The sequence below is a fragment of the Coffea arabica genome, chromosome 2c (assembly GCF_036785885.1).
Source record: "Coffea arabica cultivar ET-39 chromosome 2c, Coffea Arabica ET-39 HiFi, whole genome shotgun sequence".
Taxonomy (NCBI): domain Eukaryota; kingdom Viridiplantae; phylum Streptophyta; class Magnoliopsida; order Gentianales; family Rubiaceae; genus Coffea; species Coffea arabica.
Window position 1 is genome coordinate 54,423,227 of NC_092312.1, and position 25,637 is coordinate 54,448,863.

The window sequence follows — 25,637 nt, forward strand, 5'->3', positions numbered from 1 at the left end:
TTCTTGACTAAATTCATCTATATATAGCCATGGACTTGCAAGATTCAAAAGAACTTTGGAAGGCTAGAGAAACTCTACAAAAATGTAGTTTTCATTATTTTTTCTTAGTTCGTTAGTTTAGGTAAGTTAGTATAGTTTTATCCTATCTTGTATCATGCTAAGCAAAGATGATGATTGAGGTTAGAAGATGGAGAAAATGTTGCTCACATGTGACAAGGGGTTTCATCTCTTCAACTCTTTAACTCTTGTATTTGAATCTTATATTTAGTTATAATACAAGCATGGTCTTTTCTTTAATGTTTTTCATGTTTAGTTAAAATTTATACCTAGAGTATGGATGAACTTGTTATATGTTGTTTGTGATGTTTATTTGGTTCTTTGATGATATTATTTTGAGCAAGTTATTTATCACTTTTGCTTTTCTAATCATGATTAACCGGCAATTAATTGTAATTATCTAAAGGTGTTAAGTTTGTAATGAGAATTGGAATTTAACACTGGCTCAAGAAAGTGATAAACCTAGGGAGTACACTCATGGGAGTAGAGGTGCACCTATGTGGGTTAAGTAACTTGTTTATGTATTTTCATAGAAGAAATGAGTTTGTAGTTAATTCATAACCACGAGAGTAGGTATGGTTTAGCTACAAGTATAGTTGATTCATTACGAGACTAGGTTTCACATATATTAGGAAATTACGCCATAACTAGTCAAGATAATGGCATTCACTTAACCGGTAATTTCATTTGCAATAGTAGTAAGGAATTCCATATCTCTAGGAGTTTTCTAGTGTTATTTTCATTACTTTTATGTTTATGTTAGTCTAAATAATAAAGGAGTTCGAAAAGCACCGGTAATTGAAAATCTTCCCTGTGGGATCGACCCTTAATACCCTATACTCGCTCACGATTCGTATACTTGCGATAAATCGCATGTGGGGTATTTAGGATTTATAAATGTAAAACTTGATTGTAGATGAGTGAATTGTATATGTATATCCCGCGCTCGTCATGGACCTAAATGATCACATACAAAATGAGTAACCATTTAAAGAATAACATGATATTTAGTTGAATTTAGTATAATGATATTTATGAATTAGGTTATAGAGATAGATAAACTAAAGGTGATATAATGCAAATATCTAGGCCAATTAGAGTTTTAGTATATAAATACTATTCCTTTGGACGAAACAAGCCACATCAATGTGAAGTGAGAGGCTATTTCTTCTTCTCTTTGGTTGAACTTCTAAGAAAGAAAAGGTTTGGATTTTCTTACTATCTCACATTTAAGATGGTTTGTGTTAATAATTAGCACTCATCTAACCTGATTTAATCAATTCTTTAAAAAGTATTTGTTTGGACTACAACTATAGTCTAAACAATTAAGTGCATAGCGTGGTAGTTTATATTTCCAACATTTATCAAAGTAGTAAAAAGCTTGCTCTTTGGAGTTATTCTTCAAGACCCTCTAATTTACTAATTATAATTACGTAACTATTCTTCTTTACTTTCTTAAGATTTTTTATTTCATTTTTAGTTGTAATTTTAGTTTTTTGAAAGGAATATTACTTTATTTATCTTAGACAAGCAAATCTTTATTGCATGGGAATTTTTAGCTAAACGTCACGTAAAATATTATCCAAAGCTTCAGTTGATACTCCATTAAAATAAGTGAAGTATGAAAAAAATTTGTACCAAGTATAATAAACTACTTTTACTATAGTATTGCGTGCTCAATTATTGGAAGCATTTGTGTATATTAAGGAGTTGTTTCATTTCATTTCACAAGTGTAATTGATCTTATCATCAATACCAAAGCACCACATATTACATTTTATAAAATTATTTTCTTGCATTTTTTGAAGCAAGATAATGATTCTATATCATTGTTCATCCTTTATTTCTACTATATTTTTCTGCCACAAAGGGATCCAGTATCGCATTAATTGATTTGGATAATGGAGAAAAGTCCCCCATAAAAGCCGTATGACCATCCTTTATACACGTCAAAGTGTTAACAACCTGCAAGTTTCAAATTTGAACAATTTAGATCATTAATCACAACAATGTACCATAATGACCATTAAAATGATTACAACTATTTTTCATATTCTTTAGTGATATTTTATCCAGGTCAAAAAAAGTAACTTTTCCTATATGTGTTATATATATATATATATATATATATATATATATATATATATATATATATATATATATATATATATATATCGACAGACACACACACACACATACACACAATACTCATTTTATGAGCAAATTTTCAAATATCTCAAAACTAATATAAGAAATATTTTGGATTGAGGATTGTCTCATATTAAATAAAATGTACATAAGGTTTTTCCCTCAAGATTATTAACTTATAATTCTTGAGATTAATAGCTTTAAATAATTCTACAAAGTTTACTTAGTCAAAATAGTTATGTAATAATGATAAATTTGATAAGTTTCGCAAGATAGCACTACTCAAAAATACTAATTAAATATTAAAACAAATAATTTTTTATGATAAAATAGAAGTAATTTCGACCCAAATGATAATATTCTTATCAAAATCTAGTAACAATTATAAATACAAGTATTTTTTATTGTGCCCTTGTAAATCACATATATTAATACAATATCTAAACGCTTGGCTTAATGCAATTGGAGTATAGTTATCTGATTGACTTATTCTCCTATCTAAGTATTACTACTAGAAGAAGCATAGTTTCACTTACAGACGTTTTTATACTTCTTGTTGTTGTTGCTATTTATCATTGACCATCTTACAAATGAATATTGGAAATACCTTCCTTGATAGGAATATAGAGAAAATGGTCTCATATGCACCTACTACATTTTGATCATGCACAATTTCCATTATCTCCAATCTATCATGTTTGGACTTACATATGTTTTTCATACTTAATTTTCCAAAATGAGCCCTAGTCTCCTTAGTTTAGATTTCTTTTCAAGTTTCTATAATTCTCCTATCTTTATTTAACAAATAGCTAGTGATATTGTTTCTCTACTTTTGCATGTAGATGATATGGTTGTAACATATATAGCAATCTCTCAATCAACAATTTAAAAGGACACGACATAGTTCTCTTAACTACTCTTTTTGAATCATAAACTATCATCTTATGCAACTTAAAATTACTTCACCTAAGCATCCATGTAATCTATGGATAAGAATTGTTGAGAAAATATAAATGTGATCTAGACCTAATACTTATTTGACCTTGTGTGGATATTTGCTTATGACATGATCACGCTTATTATTAAAAAAAAAAATTTCCTAGTCTTGACATAATATGGAATATGCAAATGTGCCTAACTTTAGTTCCTATGCTACAGTTATTTGCATATTTTGGTATATTGAAAGCACTATGTTTCATGGGATACATTTATAGATATATTTATAAACACATTCCTCTCTTGAATTAATTAGGTGTCTGTTCTTGATGATTAGCATGGAAATTCATTGATAATGTCATATTACAAGCAGTCTTTTCTTAGGTTACTCTATAATCTGTTGACATAGCAAGAAACAACAAATAAATGTTCCTCTTGTTTTATGATTGCGTATCAAATTTTGGCCGCAACACCTAGTTGGAATTCATTCACTACTGGATGAAATCTACATTTCTCACCTCTTTCACAAGGTTCTCTATAATGATGGTCAAATGCTATGCATAGTGCTAACATTATGTTTTGTATGAATGTATGCAATAATTCAATTTTATGTTTTCATTCAATGTCTTTTGTCAGTGTCTTATGATTTTATTTTATCTTTATTTTGGATAAAGTTGATATATAATACTTAAAGCTCATTTCTTAAGATTTACTGAAGATTTTACTTACAAGCACATGATTGTTTTACTTCAACTATCTTGACTTTAAGGATGCTATTAATTTTTATATAAGATATTTCTTTCAATTTTGAACACTTAATTCAAACCTATACATTATACAAAGTTCCTTAGAGCTCTAAAATTCCAATACAAAAATACTCTTACTATACATTTCCCAAGGTTCACTTATTATCAATGTTTTAAAAACTAGATCTATCTGACTGATTCGATCAATCGGTTGAACCGTGAACTAGTTGAGACACCAATCTAGTTCACTAGTAAATTCAGAAAACAAAACTAAAGTAGTCAAACCCAATTAGTAATCAATTGAATCAATCAAAATTGGTTAAAGAAAATAGGAATTTTGAACCAGTTCACAGTAAGTTTTTTGTTCTTTTTTATTTAAATCTCAAGGGCATCAAAGTTATTCAACATCAAGAGAAATTTTTTTTTTTTTAGCTTTCTAGTTTAAAACTCATGCACTTCACTTACATGTCTAGGTTTAAGAACATTACTTACTATAGGGTTTCTTCAAGGGGTATCATAACCATTCTTTTTTTTTTTTTTTTTTCGGGGTGTCCCCCAGGGAGTGGACCCCGCAAACTATTCCCCACCCTCCACAACTTGCTGGCAGCAAGGTTCGAACTAGGGACCTAAGACTCCATCTTCAGCAACCTCAACCGCCAGACCAAGCCCCGGAGGGCGTATCATAACCATTCATTTACTTAAGTAATGTTTAGTCAAAAGTAGTGTGCTTATTATGTACTCTTGTTTGTAAGAGAACATACCTTCCTGTAGTCCTCACATTTAGAAGAAAATATCATATAGTTCTAAGGATAATTACAACTCATCTCTTTAATTTATATTCTAAATATTGGTTTACCCTGTAACCATGTCTTGGGTCACTTATGCCCCTACAAAATAAAACTATATCCCTATTTTACTAATTTTTAATTCTTTCTTCTATTTTTTCAAATTAATTTTTTCCTTAATCTTTTATCTTGAGCAACCAAGAGATATACCTTTCTATCAATTTCATATTTTTAAAATTTTTGTTCATTAAAGAATTAAATTTTTTTAGTACATTTATGTTCCACTATTATTTCCTAGCATGCAAAGATCATACATTAATTTGTCTTTCTTTTTTATGTTATACTTTATCGTAACAAAAAAAATTATGATAACCGTTATCTAATTTACCAAATTGAAAAAATATATATATATATTCCTTCTATTTAGTTAATTACACATCAATTTTGATCCAATTTTCAATTTAAGAAATTAAGGAAAATTGTATTCTATTTCACTATAATTAGACAAAATCAATTCCCCATTTTTTCACATTTCAGTTATTTGGAGATCTTTTTGTTCTTTTTCCAATGGATGGATTTTTACACATTAGGATCTTTCTTTACCATTTTCTAAAAGTAATTAATGATTAGTATATTCCTTAATTTATGTAGTCCTATCATGTGATACTTGATCACCATCAATTAAAGTAATCAAATAAATCACAAGTTAAAATTCGTTGGAAAAAGAAAGAAGTGAATTGGAAAATAAGAACTTAGATGGTATTAATTGCCTCTAAGGGGTTTTTTTTTAGTTTGTAAGGAAGGTTAAGTGACACAAAATAAAAGTTAGGGATTGAAGTGCGAACTAGAGTATATCTCAAGGGAGTATTTTATAATTAACCCTAAGCCTAAAAGTAAACATGAAGGGCTAATTATTTAGTGGTCAATCTGTTGTAGAACCACACTAAACTTCAATCTTATAATAAAAATACTTATTACTTGTCAAGAAAGTCAAAATCGTTATGTTGATCAATGAAAGGCCTCTATATATATAAGTTGAATTCAAATATTCTTCCCAAAGTCTTCAGATGAATTAGACTTTGCTTGTCACATGTTCAAGTATCACGCATTCAAAGTGAATAACTTAAGTAGAAGTATTATCAAGAACACAACCTTATAATTTATGACCAATGATAAGTCTTAAACTATGCAAAACTATCAAATATATTAAAATCATGAATTTAAGATTGGAGACCAAATAACTTCCCATGTTCTACATATCTGCTTATGTATGCTAGGAATTCAAAAACTTCTAGAAAAATAACATGACAATGGCAATGTTGTTATGATTATGATGATAAATGAGCATTTTTTAAATCAACTTCAACTTGAAATATTTCACTAACCATTTTACATGTGATTAACCACCTAAGTTGATCAAAATTCCAAGGCATTTAAATTCTTAATTGGATTATGAAATCTAGTCCGTCTCTATAACTATAAGAACAGCAAATCTAATCTTTTATTAGATCTAAATTATTTCAAATTTAGTTATTAAATCTGGCATTTCGTAGATCTATCTCGTCAAATCTCTCCTTAACATTTGGATTTGAATTAGTTTATTAGCAGATTTGAGAGAAAATAAGCAGTGCGATTGGAAGTACACCCAAACAATCTTAGGGTTGTATCTGTTTTATCTTTTAATATTTTAGAAGTTTCACAATGTAATATTCTATAGATTTTATAGATCTGAAGTATCTAATATTTGTTCTTTAGATCTGTTTGTATCTATGTGTGGTTGATGTGATTTCTTCCACAAGTGTAGATTTCATAAAATGATGATGTTTTCATAAAAAAATGTGAATCATCAATTAGCTACTGAAGATAAACCATGTTTTGATAAGGAGACATTTGGAAAGATTCATTATAATTTACCTCCTCCATGGTGAACCTCTTGCTAGGATCGCTGCATAGACATTTTTCTGTAAGTCGTATCATCCGAAAAAGTTGGAGGAAATCATGTGAGTCTATGATTCTCCTGTCTATAAGATCAGGATAATTCCTTTCTTTCAGAAGTGGTTTCGCCTGCAGAAATAAAAAATAAAATAAAATAAAACTCAGATGTTTAAATATTTTTATTGTGAATATGTAAACTATAACTTGGTAAAATTTAGTATCCATTCTTTCTTTTTTAACTACTTAGACCTTGTTAGTACCGTAGTGCTCACTAGTGGAACCGTGTACAAATCCAATCGCAAATTTTGATTAAACAAATTTAAAAGAATTGTTAGATACTTTAATGATTTGTAATTATCCTTTATAAGTTTGTTATAACCAACATCCCATGAAGGTTATATCGTAAATTTGGGACAGAAACAAATACAACCAGAACACCGTACTCTTGTTTTACATATAAATTTCGTCCTTGTATTGGACTCAAATTTCAAACTTTTATACATACATATATCTTAATATAATATTATTCATTAAATGTGCATAGTAACAAAAAGATTTATACCTATTCTTTGAATTAGTTATTAGATTTTATATGATAAAAAACTTAAGACTAGATATTTGTACTCAACTAAATACCATATACACAAAAAATATATTTTCATCACGAATAAATATTAAGTTTCCAGAAACATTATGAAGTAACAATTAAAATAACATTACATAAATACATACAGATGAATAATAAAAATTTAGCAAATTTACTAATACATATACAGTTTATTAAAGAGAAAGGAAAACCATATAAAAAGATAATTCAAATTTATTTAAAAAGGGTTAAGTTGTTAAAAGAGAGAGAAATTGTGAGAAAAATTGGTTAGTTTAAAGTTGGATATCATTATGGATAAAACCCAACCTATCAATTCTCTTTAATTAGGCATGTATGCATGTGTGTGGAATTTCAAATGTATATATTCAAATGTGTGTGTGTGTGTATGTGTGTGCATGTATATATGTATGTATGTATGTATGTATGTATATGTCGAATTTCAAATGTGCCAAGATTCATTTTCTAAGCATTCATTACTTCCCGGCCTCAATAATAATATGCTTGCCTAACTGAAACATTATAACCAAGGATTATATTGCACTGTTACAAATCTTACGAAGGTAGAAAAAGTACTTCACTCAAATGCAAAATCGATAATATATGGAATTTTAGATAATCTTCAATATACTGACATGTATATAGATCATTAGATTTGGATGCAGGACAATACTATCTGAAAATTAAACCTAAAATTCAAATTTTATGTATGCATCATGTATTCAACCATGATAATAGATATACTAGTACTGTGTATGGGATATATTTCAAGATTTTCCGCATTCTTGCGTGTATTATTAGTGCATAAGCTAAAAGGAGTAAGAAATGGTACTATTCACGCATAAGCTAATTGAGCACCTCATATGGATTTCTTTGCTTGTATACACACTATTATTTGAGTTATTTGTTTAAAAGATGTCTCCATTTTCATAACTCAAGAACTAGACATGAGCAGAGCTGAAGAATAGCTTTCCTTACCCATCCAATTAGACTTTTTCCTCCCGGAATTTTATCTGTTGTCCTTCGTCCGCTGATAAGCTGTAATAGAACTACCCCAAAAGAGTAGATGTCAGTTTTAGTTGAGACTTTCCCAGTTTGCGCATATTCTGGTGCCATGTATCCAAGAGTTCCCACAAAACTGTCGTCCGAGTTAGTGCCATGTTGTGTTTTTGCCAGTCCAAAATCTCCCAACTGGGAGATATGCATTCATGCGATTAGATGCTAATCAGACAGAGTATAAGAAAACTGTAGCACTCTTTTTGGTATAGGAAAACTGAATTCAACTGATTGATTGACAACATAGGCCGAACCAGAACATTTCTTTTGAGGTGGCAAACTTTAATTCAACTAAAATTGAATTATGCAACTTGAGATATTTTAAATTCTTTACGGGGCAAGAGCTTAAATTTACAAGAAAATTTTTTAAAAATTTCTTTTGGACTTTATTTTTTGGAGCTTTTGTAAATATATATATAGTAACAATTTGATGTATGTATAATAAAAATGTAATTGGGAAATGTATTTATCAAAAACGTAAATTTTTTTTTTTAAAATGGCAATCTAAAAAGGCCTTAATTTTACAAATCTGGGAGGGTGGGGGATCCTCCCCGCCACCCCTTAGTTTTGCCCTTGATTCACATAATGGTTTCCACAATCAGAGACATTTAGTTAAAGTTATTCGTAAAATCAGAATACACAACAAGCATATTTTTGTTATGTTATTTGTTTTTGTGATAAGAACCAAAACTTATGTTTCGGTAATCTACCAAACATACGTGTTATCAAATGACCCATAAGTTTCCCTAGGTCGGCCAATTTGACAAATGTACTAAATTAGCTGATTAGGAAGCTTTTTATTCTTTTTCTTTTTTGTGTAACCTAAGGAATTGAATTTACCCACAATACAACTAAATCTTTGAAGTATAAGAAATTTTGTTGTCTTTCTCCTTCCAAAACACAATTAATGGTTGATTATACATGTATTTCTGAGCTGTTATCATTTTGTACTTTTGATAAACAACCAATTTTACCAATTTTGTTCTTTAATTGTCAATTTTTTTCATTCTATACAAATTAATTGAAACTAAACGAATTTACCTTACTACATGACAGCCCTAATTTGCATTCATTAAACAAAATACTCTTATTCTTTTGTGGGTACCAGAATCTTTTCATTCAAAAACTACTGGCAAAATTCTTAGTTTTTAGTGTATGTTATAAACATGTTAAAATTTGACACCATGATTCAGGGACTGAACCGCTATATTTGATAGCTCAGGATGCAAATTGCACGTAGTGTGAATTCAGGGGTGCAATTTACAGTTAACCCTATAATACAAGGCTTAATTTTATTTTGCACCCTTTAATTATTCTCTAATTTTCAGTTTAGTCCCTCAAGTCCACATTAAGACACTTTAGTCCTTGGACTATACCTTGATTTTCACTTTGGCGGCTATATATTGAGACACTAAGTTCCTACACTATACTTCAATTCTTAATTTGGTCTCCAAACCCCTTTCTACTTTGGTTGCTCACGTGACTAGTTTCCGATAGTTTCGGGGATTTCATTCGTAATTGTCCTTAAGTGGAACAACTTTTATAGTTTAGGGACTACAATGTCTCTATTTACAATTTTAAGGAAAAAAATGAAACTTGAACTATAATTGAATGGTGCAAAATGGAACTAAGCCCGCAATATATTAATCACTAAGCAATAAGCACGCCCTGCACCCAAGTCCAATTTAAAAACTTTACCAGTGATTCGTAATCATGCGTTATAAGTATGTTGTTTGGCCTTATATCTCTGTGGATGATGTTGTGGCTGTGCACGTACTCTAAGCCTTTGGCTGCACCCAAAGCTATTTTTATCCTCTGTTCCCAAGTCAGGGGCACTTTTGCAGCCTCTGCAGTTTTAGGGAGAAAAGGGAAGAAAAAACACGTGATTTTGAGGCTATGCCTCATCATAATATGTTACATCCTTAGAGATTTTGTAGGTAAAGTTATGCTGATGTAGGATACAATTGAAACAAACCAAGAATATCCCTAATATAAACATATTCCTTAAGTTCATAAAATAAAATCCTAAAACACTGTTAGTCTTTACTACATCGTTAATGTAATTTTTTATACATGTGCACGAAGCGTATCTTCCATTGAAATTTCAAATTCGCTTTTTGTACATTTGGTGTCCATTCATTAAAAAATCTGTTTTGTATTGATAGTATAAGAAAAATTAGTCCTTAATTAAAATTTAACTTCTGTCTCTTAGCTCTTTTTCAATCTTTCATGGATAGACTTGCCCAGAAAATAAATGACTTGTACCTTTTGAATCATATCGCTCTTGAAAACAGATAACAGTGTACTGAAATTGTGACTTAAAGAACATAGGGAGTAAATGTGCTAAAGTAAAAACTTAACAACTAATGCTTCCCAGAAAAAAAGAAATAAAAAAGAGGGCTAAATGAAATTATAGGAGATGTGTCATGTTAAAAAGTTTGGCAGTTTAGCAAATCAAGTCTAGAACTTATATGATTAATATTGCAGTACTTCATTTTAAACTTTTTAACTAAAGCCAATGAATTTCACGCTTTTTTCATTTGTTATTCCTTGGAGATAATCATACTTCACTATCTTTAGCCTTGAAAGTATACAGTTTATTCTTCATGAAAACTAGTAAAATGGGTTGACGCCATGAAAAAGGGTTATTTTCAGAATCCTTTCTTGAGGTTCATGCTAATATGAATTAGCACCTTTAAAGTTTTATAAATATCACTTACCTCCCCTATCAATGAGATGTAACCACTATTCATCTCACAACATTAAAAATGACAAAAATATCCTCATACCATAACAATTCTTTAGACAAATAAATATGGAAGAAACAAATAGAAATAGCTAAAATAAATTGACTATAAAATAAATTGATTATTTTAATAATTTTTATTTTGCATTTAAACCATGCTATATAGTCCTCTTTTGCCAACCATATATTGAACTTTCATTGCTATTCTAGCAATTTTTTAAGGGAAAAAATCTTAAAGACAAAAAGTCAAAATCGATTAAAACATCGATTTTTCTAATTATTATCATAGCACTCAACTACCCAACAGCGGCCCTCCAAATTTTTTTCCTTTCAGTGCCAGCATCGTATTAAATCACACTTACTATTCCAAAAATTTATTTGGGCAAAAAATATTTTTGAAGAGAAAATAGCAAAACTCATGAAAAATGATTATTTTAACAATAATTTTTGGACTTAAATATCTCTTTTCCACATTTTTATTTCTTATGCCAAATTTTATTAAAGTGCCCTTGCAATTCTGACAACTATTTAGGCCCAAAAAGAAAGTATTGGAAGAGAAATAACCTAAATTTGTTTAAAAAAAAAAAAAGAAAAAGGTATTCTAATATTTTTTTTCATTTAATAAACCCCTTCCCCATATTTTTTTTCTTCCCATACTCTTTTGTTGCTATATAAAACTTATCTTTAATTATCCTTGCTATTTGAACAATTATATGAGCCAAGAAAGTAAAAAAAAAAACTACCAAAATGAATAAAAATGGCTATGCTAACAATTATTTTTGCTTTTAGTTATCTGTCTTCGTTTTTTAGCCCTCCTATGCAAACCCTATTTAAATTTCTCTTATAATAATTACATTGGAAACATTAAAAAATTTGGTATCTATATCATTCGAGGTTGGAAAACACAAAAAGAGAGAGTTGGAATAACAATAGATCTCTCTCCTTAAATGATTATGTTGACGATTCTTTTATGATATTGGGCTGAAATTGTTGCAAATGAAATGGTTTGAAGGGAGATCAATGATTTTTTGAAGCTTTAAGGGTGCTAAGGGATATTAGCAAAAGCCTGAGGGCAAGTTTCTCAAATTATCCCTTAAAAAAGAGTATTATGGCATTTTTTGTTGAAAATATATATTTAAATGTAATAGTTATTTAACATTATAAATTAAGTTAATTACCCTGATAAGTGACTAATTTACGTAATAATTGAATGACATTTTATGTTATTTTTAGTCACTTTGGTTATATTATTAGAAGAAAATGAATCATTTTGGCTATAATCGAGGAAAAATATTCTTAAGTGATTAAATGAGTTTTTTATCACTTTTTACTTGCATTTTGTGTATTTTTTATAGTTTTGACACATTTCAGTATTTCGACTATAACTTAAGCTACAGTGATCGGATTGAGATGATTCTTGAACCAATTTGAAGATAAGAGATAGATCTACAACTTTGTTGAGACATCGAAATCTAGTTTGAAGGTTTTCTAGGTCAAAAATCCAAATTACAGTAGCTAATTTCTATTAGTCGAAGCTGAAACAGGGCATTGAGCAATCAAGGGTATTTCAGTCATTTAGAAGCCTACACAAATCCAAATGAGGTGATTCTTGATGCATTGGAAAGATCACTCAAAGAGTTACAAGTTTTATGTTTTGGCCAAGAGTTAAATCAGCTTCTGTCATCAAGAAAAGTTCATTGAACTTGAGGCAAAATCGGAGCAGAGCTGGAAATTGAACAGAAATTGCACAAAAAGGTCACTGTAGCAATCCGGCCGGAACTTGGCTGGATTTCAGAAAAGGCTGCTCTTTACGTGGACAACTTGATTTCACCTCCAATAAGTCACATGTGACAAACACTTTGCAGTTGTAAAAGGGAGGTGTAAACCTCATTCCTTGACCACCTTTTACCTTTATATAGCCAAAAACTTGCAAGATTGAAGGAGAGAGATCGGGAGAAAGCTTGGGAGTGCAGAAATGTAGTTCTTCCATTTTCTTAGTGTTAGGTTAGTTTAGTATAGAGTAATATAACTCATCCATTCATGTATATTGGCTAGAGTAGGATAAAGATGGAGATGAAGAAGGAGGAGTTGAAGATCAAGTGACATGGGTTATCTCTTCTCCAACTCTTTATCTTTTGTATTGGATTCTTAAGTATGGTTAATATGCAAGTTCTGGATTTCGTATTTATTATGTCTTTAAAGTTTATGCCTTGGGTTTGGTTGAACTTTTCATGATTGTTAGTGTTCATTATTTGGTTATTTGATGCTATTATTTGAGTAAGTTATTTAGCACTTTAACTCTTTAAATCATGATTAATCTGGTACTATTGATTGTGATTATCTAAGGTGTTGTTTCTACAATGAAAATTGAGATTTAACACTGGTTCAAGAAGTGCTAAACATAGGGAGTACACTCACGAGAGTAGAGGTGCACCTATGTGGTTTTAGTGATTCATTTCATGTAATTTCATTGAAGAAATGAACTTGTAGCTAATTTCATAACCATGAGAATAAGTATGGATTAGTTATGAGTATAATTGATTCACTACGAAAGTAGGATTCATATGCATAAGAAAATTACACCATAGCTAGCCTAGATAGTAGTACTCAATGATCCAAATATAGCACTTGCATGAGTAGTTAGGGATACCATAACCTAAGGAGCTTTCATTTGTTATTTTCTTGTATAAGTTCAGTAGGTTTTATTTGCTATAATTCATTGATAGTCTAAATAATAGAGAAACTTTAGTAGTACTGGTAATTGTTCAATCTTTCTCGTGGGATTGACCTAATATATACCTTAAACTACTAGTTAACCTGTATACTTGCAGTGAAACGAGTGTAGTTCGGATTTTTTAACTTGTACGTATATTAAAACCCCGTCATACCCTAAACTCTAATGTGCTTGGTTATACCTGAATATGGAAAAGATACACTATTAGTAGTTAACTATATCAATGAAGGATTAAAAAAATAAGTCTCTATTTGGACCTATAGTGGTAATTGTCTGAGGACATGTTCTCTTATTATTATTTTGCATGTTACTATAGAAGATTATCCTTTCTTGTTACAAACCAAGTGTCTAAATATTAAAAAATATTATATGTTTTTAATATAACCAAACCATTATAATCATCAACTTTTGGTGATGCTCCAAATACCATCATGTTTTGAGTTACAAATCTCGACAAAGTGCTTTCAAATACAAAACTGTGAATCATTGCAAAAGAAAAAACGGAAAGTTTGTTGACATAAAATTTAGTAGTATGGTTACAAACCTCATTTCTTTTGATTATTCGAGATTAAAGATCTTAAGCTTTATACTTACAATTTTAAACAGATGTTAAGACATATAAAGTTATCTGTAATGCACTCTAAAAAAAAATTAAAAATAAAAGTCACTAGCTCCATCTAAAAAAAATAGAGTTTTTAGTTATTATCAAATTGTATAAATTTTATTATAAAGAACTATTAAAATTTTTGGAAAAAATATTTGGGAGTAAAGCATAGTTGGATCTAAGTACTAAAAAATTGTATTGAATTATAAGATGTCAAGAAAGAAAATTTGGGTGTTAATGTTACTAGACCCCCTATTATTTGGACATATTAACATTTTCCTATCATTAATGTTTGAAATATACACTTTGCGCCTTGAATTTTAGGGAAGTCATACTTGGACCCCAAAGATAATGTTGGTATGAAAATTTTAATTAAAGAGTACCAGCACTGTTATCTTCGGGGAAAAGAGGACGACCGAGATGTATAGAACCGAAGTTGGGGATGGTAAATTGTGACAATCCCCAAAACACAGGAGCAAAGTGTGATTAGCCCATAGAAAAAAACTGGAAAAGTTTAAAAAAAAAGGAGGATTAAACTATTTCCTTTAGTCATCATGCATTACTATATTTCTGGGGAATTGTACTTACTTGATAGGTGCTGATCCAAAGAGCCATTGCAGACAAATTCATACACAAGCAACCTGTGGTTACCTTCTGAACAAGATCCAAGTAGCATCACCAAATTCTGATGTTTTGCTTTACTAAGTACCGCTACTTCAGACTTGAATTCTGTCTCTCCTTGTAGACTTGCATCTTTGTGCTGCTTAACAGCTATTTTTAGTCCATTCTTCAGTTCTCCTTTATAAACAGAACCAAATCCGCCTTCACCAAGAAAGTTGTCGTCAGAGAAGCCTGCTGTGGCCTCATGAAGCTCAACATAATGGAAATCTCTATGCCACCCAATCGTCGGCCGCCTATTCTGGCAAACTGAGCAAATGGAAGTTTCAAGTAGATCTTTTTGTTGATGATCCAGCCTCATTGTATCAAAAACTTCGTCTAGTTTTCCGGTCTCTTCGACGCACTCAAGAGTTCCATGAGCAGATGTTTCATCATCGTCGATTGTTGTGGCTTCAGTTTGTATCAAAACTTTTTGTTTCTCCCGATACCTTGAAGCTTCAACATGTTTTGAGCCTGAAAATGAAGTTGAGGTGGACAACACAGGTGGATCACTCGAGGTCTTCACACAAGCGTAGGGATCAATTTCTTTGGCTAAAATCATCTTGAGAGTTCCAAGCGATCCTGACAATCATTACTGTAATGTTTAGAAGAAAGTGCTACCTATGAATGCAAATGAAGTAGTAAAACCAATTTTCTCCGTTAAAGTATTTCGTGAGCCTTAACACAGGCAAATTAGGGGCAGGGCTGGAGGTCAGCGTACAACCATTCAATTTACCCACACAAAAGGTTTGAATGTAATGTCAAATCGTCTCCTAATATCGAGAGTGTCACATCTTTTTTGCGAAATTTTACAAGTAATTTGCGACAAATAACAACTAGTTCAAGACATTATTTGTTGCTGATGACCATTCCTACTTCTCTCCCTCACTTAAAAGCACCGTTCATTCTCGACCTAGCCCTAGTAATACACATGTAAATTGCTAGTGTGTATGTCAGATGCGTGAGTATGTGAATTATGTGCATTCGGATCATGTACGTTACTATAGAACTATTGAGTTTGGGCGTGCACCAGAATATCGAATTTCAAGTTTACTAAATTGCACAAAAAAGACTGAATTTGGTTTTACGTTTTAAACAAAAGGAAATTGGTAAAGAGAAAAAATTATTTTTGAACAAATAAAATAAAGGAACATATGTTGTTATGGCAAATGTTGGGTAAACAATTTAACCAGAAAAAAAAAAGAAAAAAAAAGGAGAAATAGCAAACCTGTGGATTGTATAAATGAAAGTACATTATTATTAGTGTGGAACACTTAATAAAGTTGATTAGTATATATTTGACTTAGTTTTAGTGAAATTTAATGTTTTTTTGTATGTTTTTAAGTGAAAATGGAATAATTGAGTTCCTTTATGATTATTTTTCATGCAAGTAGTGTTTTATGACCAACGCATGCAAAGATATGGATTAATGTGCAAATTTGTAATATTTTTGTAGATTTAATGATTCAATCATCAAATGAAATGAAATGTGAAGATATTTGTATGATTGTTGATGATTTGAAATAATTTAAAATAATTTAAAATAAACATGATGTGTAAAAGTATCATAGTGTGAAATGCAATGAAGTGTAAAAGAAGAAAAGTTTGATAGTTTTGACACATTCTGATTTTTCAACTATAGCTCAAGCTATAAGGATTGAATTGAGATGATTCTAGAATCATTTGAAGCTAAGATGTAGGGCTAAAATTCTTATGAAGACATTGAAATCCAATTCATGTATTTTCAAGGTCAAAACATTGAAACATAGTCAAGCATTTTTACCGTTGAAAGCTGAAATAAGGGAATGGCCAATCAAAGATATTTTGGTCATTTATCATCTAACAGACATCCAAATGGCATGACTCTTAATGAATTGGAAAGATAACTCAAAAGGTTACAACTTCTATATTTTGTACAAGAGCTAGCTTGGATTTCATCGTTGAGAAATTTGCATTCAAAATTTGTGCAAAATAGAGCGTGATTGAAGATTGGTTAAAAAGTACAAAACCTGAAAAATGAGGAGAATTGCGACCTAATCCATGAGCTACAGTTTCCAGATCACCTCGAGGATTTCTAATTTTGGCTATGCAACTTGCTCTACAACTTGCACTTAGTTCACACAAGTTTTTTGACCCATTTCTCTGATCAAATTCGATGGGAATTGCCCAAGGAGATCATAGAGACATCAAGAAACAACTTTTGAAAATTCCAAGAACCAATTTGCACCAATTTTAACATGATTGATTGGAGCTTTATTCTTCTACAAATAGGCCATTCAAGACACAATTTTTCTTAACTTTGGAGACTAGAGAAATTACACAAAATATAGTCTTTCTTTAGAACTTTTTAGTTCATTAGCTTAGTGTAGGATTAGTATTGTTTTCATCCAATTTTTGTACTAGCTAAATATGGATGAAGTGTGAGGATGAAGATGGAGAGCTTGAAACTCATGTGACAAGGATGACTTCCCTTATATCACTTTATTTCTTGCATTGAATCTTATATTTAGTTATAATACAAGTTTGGTTATTGTTTGTGTTTCATTTATATCTTGCTAGTTTTTATACCTAGGGAATGAATGAACTTATAATAATTGTTATGTGATATTTTCATGGTTATTTGAGTTATATTTTTAAGGAAGTTATTTACCATTTTTGCTATTTCAATCATGTTTAATTGGCCATTAATTGTGATTATCTAAAAGTATTGTTTCATCAATGAAAGTTGTGATTTAACACTAGTTCATGAAGTATTGAACCTAGGGAGTGTTCTCACAAAAGTAGAGAAACACCTTTATGGCTTTAACCAATTAATTTCATAGAGTTTAATGAATCTATAGCTAGCTTCTTCATCAAGAAATGTAGGTGAGGTATAGTTATAGGTATAGTTGGTGCACTGGCGAAAGTAGTATCACATACATTTGAAATTACGTCAAAACTTATCAAGATAATAACATTCAACTAACTGGTAATCTCACTTGCAAGACTAGTGAGGAATTCTATAACCCTAGAAGCTTTTTCTTGTTATTTTTGTTACTTTTATCTTATATTTGTTGTCTAGATTTAATTTCTTATATTTGTGATAGTTTAAATAATAAAAGAGTTTGAAACCAACTGATAATTGACAATCTTCCATAGGGGATCGACATCTAATATCCCCTATGCTCGATAAATAATTTGTATAGTTGTGAAAAATGAGGTATTTAGGTTTTATTAAAATTTGGTACATGGTATAAACTTGTCAATTTTTTAGCACCATTGCTAGGGAAGATTTGGTTAAATAAAAGTGCTAAGAACAACTTTATTAATTTAGACTATTTTACATTCTTTTCTTGTGTTTGTCATGTCTATTCTCTTATTTGTCATTTCTAGTGTCTTGTCGAGTCTTCAAATTTTGTGTTTAGTTTCTTATTTTGTTTGTGTTTTTCAAACTATTCTTCTTAACTAATCTTGCTTTTGAGTATTTGAAGGCATGCTTAGATTTTAAGAAGGATAGTTACAAAGCTAGATCAAGGCTTGAGAGAAGAAAGATCAGCCATGGACCTTGACTACTATGAATGCTTCTACAATAGAGGTAACTAAGGAAGACCCATAGGTAATTATGACTTTGGTGCATTAAATGATAATTTGGACATGTTGACATCTATGCATGAATGAAAAAAGAATTTTAGTGCTTTTAATTCTAATCATGTGATTTATAGCTTGTTTGGAAAATATCATACTACTTATGAATGTATGCAAGTACAAAATATGTATTACTATGGTGAATTTGGACATTATAATTCTGCTTTGATCAATCAACCCTAGTTGCGGCAATTCTTATAAATATAGTTGGAATAATCAATGTCCATATTCAATTTGTTATGATTACGAATGCCATTGTATCCAAAATGAATCAAAGGCATCTTGGGAGTTACCTATTGAAAAACTAGCTAATGAGACTTCTGACCGTCATGATGTTATAATGGGTGGTGAATTCACTTCATGCTATAATAAAATATAAGAGCACTTGAATGTTATACGTGAAACTATTTCATGCAAGAACAGTGAATTCAATCTTAACATAAATGGTAGGAGTGTTACATGTGAAAATGGATTGCATTTTGATGATAATGAAGCATCTAATATGAACTTTAATGAGGAAGTGTCTATTTCACATGATAATGCCTTTGAGATGGATCTTGAACCTAAAGAGGCAAGCATGAATGATTCATATATAACCCCTTTTGAGAAGTGTGCTAAAAGTGTAGGTTCTAAGGACATTATTTCCCAAGAAAGCAATGCGGAGTTTCCTTTGTTAACTTCTCAAGTGATGCAATTACATGGTGATATATGTGAAGTATTTGAAATCGGTAAGCCAATTCTAAATCTCATATCAATTGAAGAGAGGGCTCATAAGGTGGAGCCACCATTTGTTGATCCATTGCATCCAAGCTTGGTAGATTACTCCTTGATAAAGCCGCCTTGACATCCACACATGAATAGTCAAGCTAATGACTATAATAAAACACTTATTGGGAGGCAACCCAATGTTTTGTGCTAATTTATTTCATTTTAATTTTTTTCATGTTTCTTCTGTGTTTTTAAGTGTATTTGTAATGTTTGTTTTGTAGGTTTCAAAATGGTGATACTTTTAATATGCCTAGTGAACAATTATGTCTTACACTTATTATTCTAGGCATTTTGAACGAAAAAAAGTTTAAGAAGTATGGGAAGTGTTGTGTGATTTGTACCTTAAGTAGTTTTTTGTTTATTTTATATAGGTACAATAATAAAGGCAAAAAGTTATTTGCAAGAACTCTTCATGCCATTGTGACTTCTAAACCTTAACTAGTTTGTTTGCCATTTTGTATTTTAGGTTTCTATTACTAATCGCTATCAAGTGGAACTCGTAAAAATTTGGAACAATGGATCATGGATTTTATGTTCGTTCATGATACTTCAATCACATCGATAGGGGAGTATTCGTTTCCTTATTTTATGTACCTCCTTTATACATTTTGTACTTTAAGCGTGGGGGTGGGAGAACTTGAGATTTATGCATTGTATGTGATTGAGTTGTTGATTGGAAATATTGGACTTGTGCTTGGAAATATTATTGTGCTTTGAATTTATTCAAATTTGGGTTTGTTGACAGAAAGTTTCATCTAGTTATAAGGGGAAATCATGTCAAAATCTTGTCCACAATTTCAAATTTACCCCAAAATTTTTTAAATTTTTTGATTTCATCCTAAGGGCAATAAGTTTCATACCATTAGTAATTCAAATTCCTTCTTACTTTTGAGATAAATACATGTGATATGAGAAATTCATTTCTCATTTAGTTTGGAAATGGCTAATATGTGATTATAATTTTGGTTAGAAAAGTATATTTTGTAAAGTGGAGAAAATTATGCCTAAATTTTGCATAATTGATGAAATTTCTTCTATTTAATTGATTTTACAAAGTTGAGTGATAATTATGGTCAATAAATACAATAGACTTCCTTTGAATATTCTTTTGAGGGAATATTTATTTATTATTTTTCATTTGAAAAATAAAGAAGAAGGAAAAAAAGAAAAAATGAGAAGAATAAAAGTTATATTTCTACTCTAATAGTTCTTATACTTAATAATCGAGAGTTTTCATCTACAAATGTCAACTTTCGCGTAAAATGCTACTTGAGTAAAGAGTATGGAAAACAACTCGAGACTGCAAAGTGTTGAGTAATCGGAATCTTCATCTAAAAATGCAAATTCTCATGTCAAAAAGAACTTTTATAACTTAAGTAAGTATTTAATATATTTTATGAATAAATCCCTCTTTTGAGAAGACAATCATAGGATTAGGAAGTTATTTATTCACTATATGATTCACAAAGTTAAGTTGAAGTGAGAAAATTGAATTGAACTAGTTAAAATTAGTGTATAATTATCTCTCCTTTACTTGATATTATGAGTACTTGAAGTAGAATAAATGATTGCATTATAGTTGTTCACCTTGTTTTGATAAATTAAATTTGAATTGTGCATTATGTTTTATTTCAAAGTTTTAGGATCATTGTTGATTTGTATTTCTTGTTGCTTGAGTACAAGCAATGATTCAAGTGTGGGGGAGTTTGATTAGCATATATTTTACATATTTTTAGTGAAATTTAATGTTTGTATTTGGTGTGTTTTTGGTATGTTTGCATAGTTACTTTTCATGCAAGTAGTATTCTAGGACTAAAACATGAAAAAGTATGGATTAATGTGGAAATTTGTGATGCTTTTGTAGGTTTAATGGTTCAATCATCAAATGAAATTAAATGAGAAGATATTTGTATGATTATTAATGATTTGTAAGTGATTTAAAGTAAACATGAAGTGTAAGGTATCATAGTGTGGAATGCAATCAAGTGCAAAAGAAGAAAAGTTTGACAGTTTTGACACCTTCTAGTATTTTGTGCTATAACTCAAGTTACAAGCATTAGATTGAGCTGATTCTTGAACCATTTGAAGCTAAAACAAAAGGCTACAATTCTTATGAGACATTGAAATGTAGTTCATGCATTTTTATAGTCAAAATGTTGAATATAATTGGGCATTTTTGCTGTCCAAAGCTGAAATAAGGGATTGATCAGTCAGTGGTATTTTAGTCATTTAATAGCTTGCATACATCCAAATTACATGATTCTTAATGAATTCAAAAGGTAACTCAAAGGGCTATAAATTTTATGTTTTGTGCAAGAGCTAGAAATAGAGTAAGGTTGAAGATTGGTCAAAAAGTACAAAAACTGAAAAAGAAGGAGAACTACAACCCGATCCACGAGCTACAATTTGTGGATCACCTCATGGATTTCTAATTTCAACCATGCAACTTACACTTAGTTCACACAACATTTTTGACCCACTTCTCTGATCAAATTTGGTGTTAAATACCCAAGGAGATCATGGAAACATCAAGAAGCAACTTTTAGAAATTTCAAGAACTGATTTATACCAACTTTAATATGATTGGTTGAAACCTGATTCTTCTATAAATAGGCCATTCAAGACATATTTTTGCTTAACTTTGGAGGCTAGAGAAACTACACAAAATGTAATCTTTCACTAGAACTTCTTAGTTCATTAGTATAACGTAAGGTTAATATAGTTTTCAACCAATCTTTGTACTAGCTAGATATGGATGAAGTGTGATGATGAAGATGGAGAGTTTGAAACTCATGCGACAAAGATGACTTCTCTCCTATCACTTTATTTCTTGTATTGAATATTATGTTTAGTTATAATACAAGTTTGGTTATTGTTTGTATTTCATTTATGTCTTGCTATAGTTTTTATACCTAAGGGATGAATGAACTTACAATGATTGTTATGTGATCTTTTTATGGTTATTTCATTTATATTTTTGAGCAAGTTATTTACCACTTTTACTATTTGAATCATAATTAATTGGCCATAATTGTGATTATCTAAAGGTGTTGTTTCATCAATGATAGTTATAATTTAACATTAGTTTATGAAGTGTTAAACTAGGGAGTATTGTCACGAAAGTGGGGAAACATCTTTGTGGCTTTAACTAAATAATTTCATAGAGTTTAATGAATCTATAGTTAGTTTTTTCATCACGAAATATAGGTGATGAATAGTTATAGGTATAGTTGGTGCATTGGCAAAAGCGAGTATCATGTACATTTAGAAATTACGATATAATTAGCCAAGATTATAACATTCAACTAACCAATAATTTCACTTGCAAGAGCGGTGAGAAATGCCACAGCCATAGGAGCTTTTTATTGTCATTATTGTTACTTTTATTTTATATTTGTAGTGTAGATTTAATTTATTATATTTGTGATAGTCTAAATAATAAACCGCCCATTTGATTGGAGGGTTTTGGGGTTATTCAATGGGTATGACTATTAATGATAGTAATTGGTAGTGTTTGGTACTCTACTATGAAAATGAATCTATGGTAATGGAAGACCCAAAATGCTTCAATCATCATTCTTGAGTAATTTGGGCACTTTTGCCTCTCATTAATGACCAGATCAAACAAATTAGGAAAAGATATTCTCTAACCATTTCTCTCTTTCTCTCTCTTCCGATGCTTCTCAATTCTCATACTCGATTATCACTACCACCAACCACCAACTAAGCCACTTGTTTTTACCACTTGGCTCACCATCTCTTCTCCTCAATATTGCTCCCTTCAATATGGATCAGCCATGGAAGCCAAGCTAGAGAGGTAGTTGAGGTTTCTTGTTTTTTTCTTCTCCTTGTTTATTTGGGTTATTGTTAATGGGATTCATTAGGCTTTTAGAAATATGAATCAAAAGTGAAAAAAAGTGTTGGTGAATGTTACGTAATCATTGTGGATTGATTTCAACTGATATTTTACTGGTAATGGTGATGCGTTTGCATATCTCCTTAAATTTGAACCAAATAATTTTTGTTGAATTTTAACTAATTTTTGGTTTTATTAAAATCAATGGATGTGATTTCAAGAATTTGAGAGAAATCTTTGAAGTTAGGGCAGTATGGGCTCTTGGTGTAATAGGGCAACTATAAATTGGTGGTGAATTTTCTGTGCAGGAGGGATCCAAGGCCGTTGGAAGCAAGAAAGAAATTTTGAGGAAGAAAAATGGAGAACTAAAAATAGGGTTTAAAAAATTAAAAATAATCAATAGATTCCCATTGTAGTACAATTACCAAACAAATGAAAAAAATTGACAAAACTCTTTACCATTGAGGACCTTTCGACATTCATAGCCATTACCATTCTAAAATATCAACCAAACAAGTGGAAAGGAGTTTGAAAACCATCAGTAATTGACAATCTCTCCCATGGAATTGAACCTAATATCCCCTATGCTCGATAAACAACTGTATACTTGCAGAAAATGGGGTATTTAGATTTTATTAAAATTTAGTACATGTTGTCAAAAGTTTTGATAGTAGTAAGTGATTGGATGCTTGAAAAGCCTCAAGTCAGGAAGATCCTGATGAACCTTATTCCCTATTAGATTAATTACAAAGTAAAATTTTGCTAATATTATTGTTTTAATTCATAAGATGCACGGATCAAAATACTAGTAGTAGGAGTATGTGAAAAGAAAACATGGTACAAAGTAGATTTGGGCCAACATGAACATAGCTCGAAACCTGAGTCAAACTTGTGGTTTATGAGGTTGCTAAAACTTGTGAACCCTGGTGTTTAAATAGCTTGAGATTTGTTCATTTTCATTCTTTATGCAATTAGGATTAGCTTATGAAAACCGACCGTTGGAATGCATAAATTTTGACACCCTTATCCTCAAGGCTCTAACTAGGTAATTTCCATATAGTAAACGTATAAAATACAAATCATTACAGATTTTGGTTTTGGCTCAATTTGTCACAAGGTTTTGAATTTTGAACTTGGCACTGTTGGAATAGTTTGTGAATAGGTTTTGAATTTTGAACTTGGCACTGTTGGAATAGTTTGTGAATTGAAATGAAAATAAAGCTTGTTAAATTTAAAATATTGGACAAAAGAAAAATACTTAATGTAGCCTCTTGATAACCATTATAGTGAGGAAACGGTTTTGGTATTTTTTATCCATTGAAGGAGACTAATTGCAACAACTTAACGATCATTATAGTGAGAAAATGGTTTTGGTATTTTTGCCCATTAAAGGAGACTAAAGCAGCCTTTGGTGGTTGTTGAAGTGAGGAAATTGTGACTCTTTAGCTTTGAGGTCTTTTGGATTGTCTTTCTTATATAAATCACAAACTTTTAGTAAAACAAACTAATTTAGCCATTTTGATCTTTTCTTAGTAAAAACCCTATCGATTTTGTTGTTAAAAGGTTCTTCATTTTTGTTGTATCCTAGAGGTATATTGCCTTAACCTAGAAGCAAACTACTAAGTGTAGTGGGGGCAATAAAAACCTTAAGGATATTGTTTGTACACGCCTCAAGAATCATCAACAAATCCGCTATCTTTTGTAAAATTTGTTAGTGAAGTTTCAACACTCTTCTATTGTCTTGTTTTATTTTCTTAACAATCTTAAAGTGTTTATTCATTCTTTATCGAGTGCAATTGATATAAGCGGGAAAGCTAAGAGAGTCACTTGAAGCTTGGTCCATGCAATTCAAGGTCAAGTTGGGTTTTATTGAAGCATTAAAGGAATCGAGTGTCCGATAAGTTCCATCAAAATCCTAATTCAAGTATTAATTTGCTTCAATTTGAAAATGAGTTATACAGGCATGCCTAACATGCATGAAGTCTTCTAGTTCATGGTATGCGAAGTCAAGAAATTGTCCCAAAACATATTGAGAGACCTGAGAATGAAGATTGGAAGATTGTTCATCTCATTCAAGTAGTGGATGAGTTGGATGGGGAAAACTATATCTAAATCAGCTTCACATTTAAAGCTGAACTTATGTTGGTGTTTACGTCTTGAGTCATTATGTTATTTTATAGTATTTTAATGTTAATTTAGTCATTAGTTAGTTAGTGAAATAATCGGCCAAGTCATGATTATGTTAGAGCCGATTTAGGATTTCCTTTTCTTGCTAGGTTTTGTGTTTTGTTTAGTCTTTTTAAGTCGAATTAGGAAGATTGTATTGTTTCTAAATCAGATTAGGTTTTTGATGTCCTATAAAGCTATAAATAAGCAACAAC

General features: G+C 30.5%; 1 protein-coding gene across 2 annotated transcripts in view; it reads right to left on the reverse strand.

Annotated features, from left to right (window-relative positions):
- Nucleotides 1–1,851: 1,851 nt before the first annotated feature.
- Nucleotides 1,852–25,637, reverse strand: part of LOC140035990 (uncharacterized) — a 45,797-nt gene continuing 22,011 nt past the window's right edge. For both annotated transcript variants that reach the window (XM_072077292.1, XM_072077291.1), the window contains exons 6-10: nucleotides 14,940–15,590; nucleotides 9,966–10,114; nucleotides 8,190–8,402; nucleotides 6,587–6,736; nucleotides 1,852–2,022 (exon numbers count right to left, since the gene is read on the reverse strand). In XM_072077292.1, coding sequence (XP_071933393.1) covers nucleotides 1,891–2,022; nucleotides 6,587–6,736; nucleotides 8,190–8,402; nucleotides 9,966–10,114; nucleotides 14,940–15,590 — 1,295 coding nt within the window. In that variant the 3' untranslated portion in view covers nucleotides 1,852–1,890. The remainder of the gene's footprint in view (nucleotides 2,023–6,586; nucleotides 6,737–8,189; nucleotides 8,403–9,965; nucleotides 10,115–14,939; nucleotides 15,591–25,637) is intronic.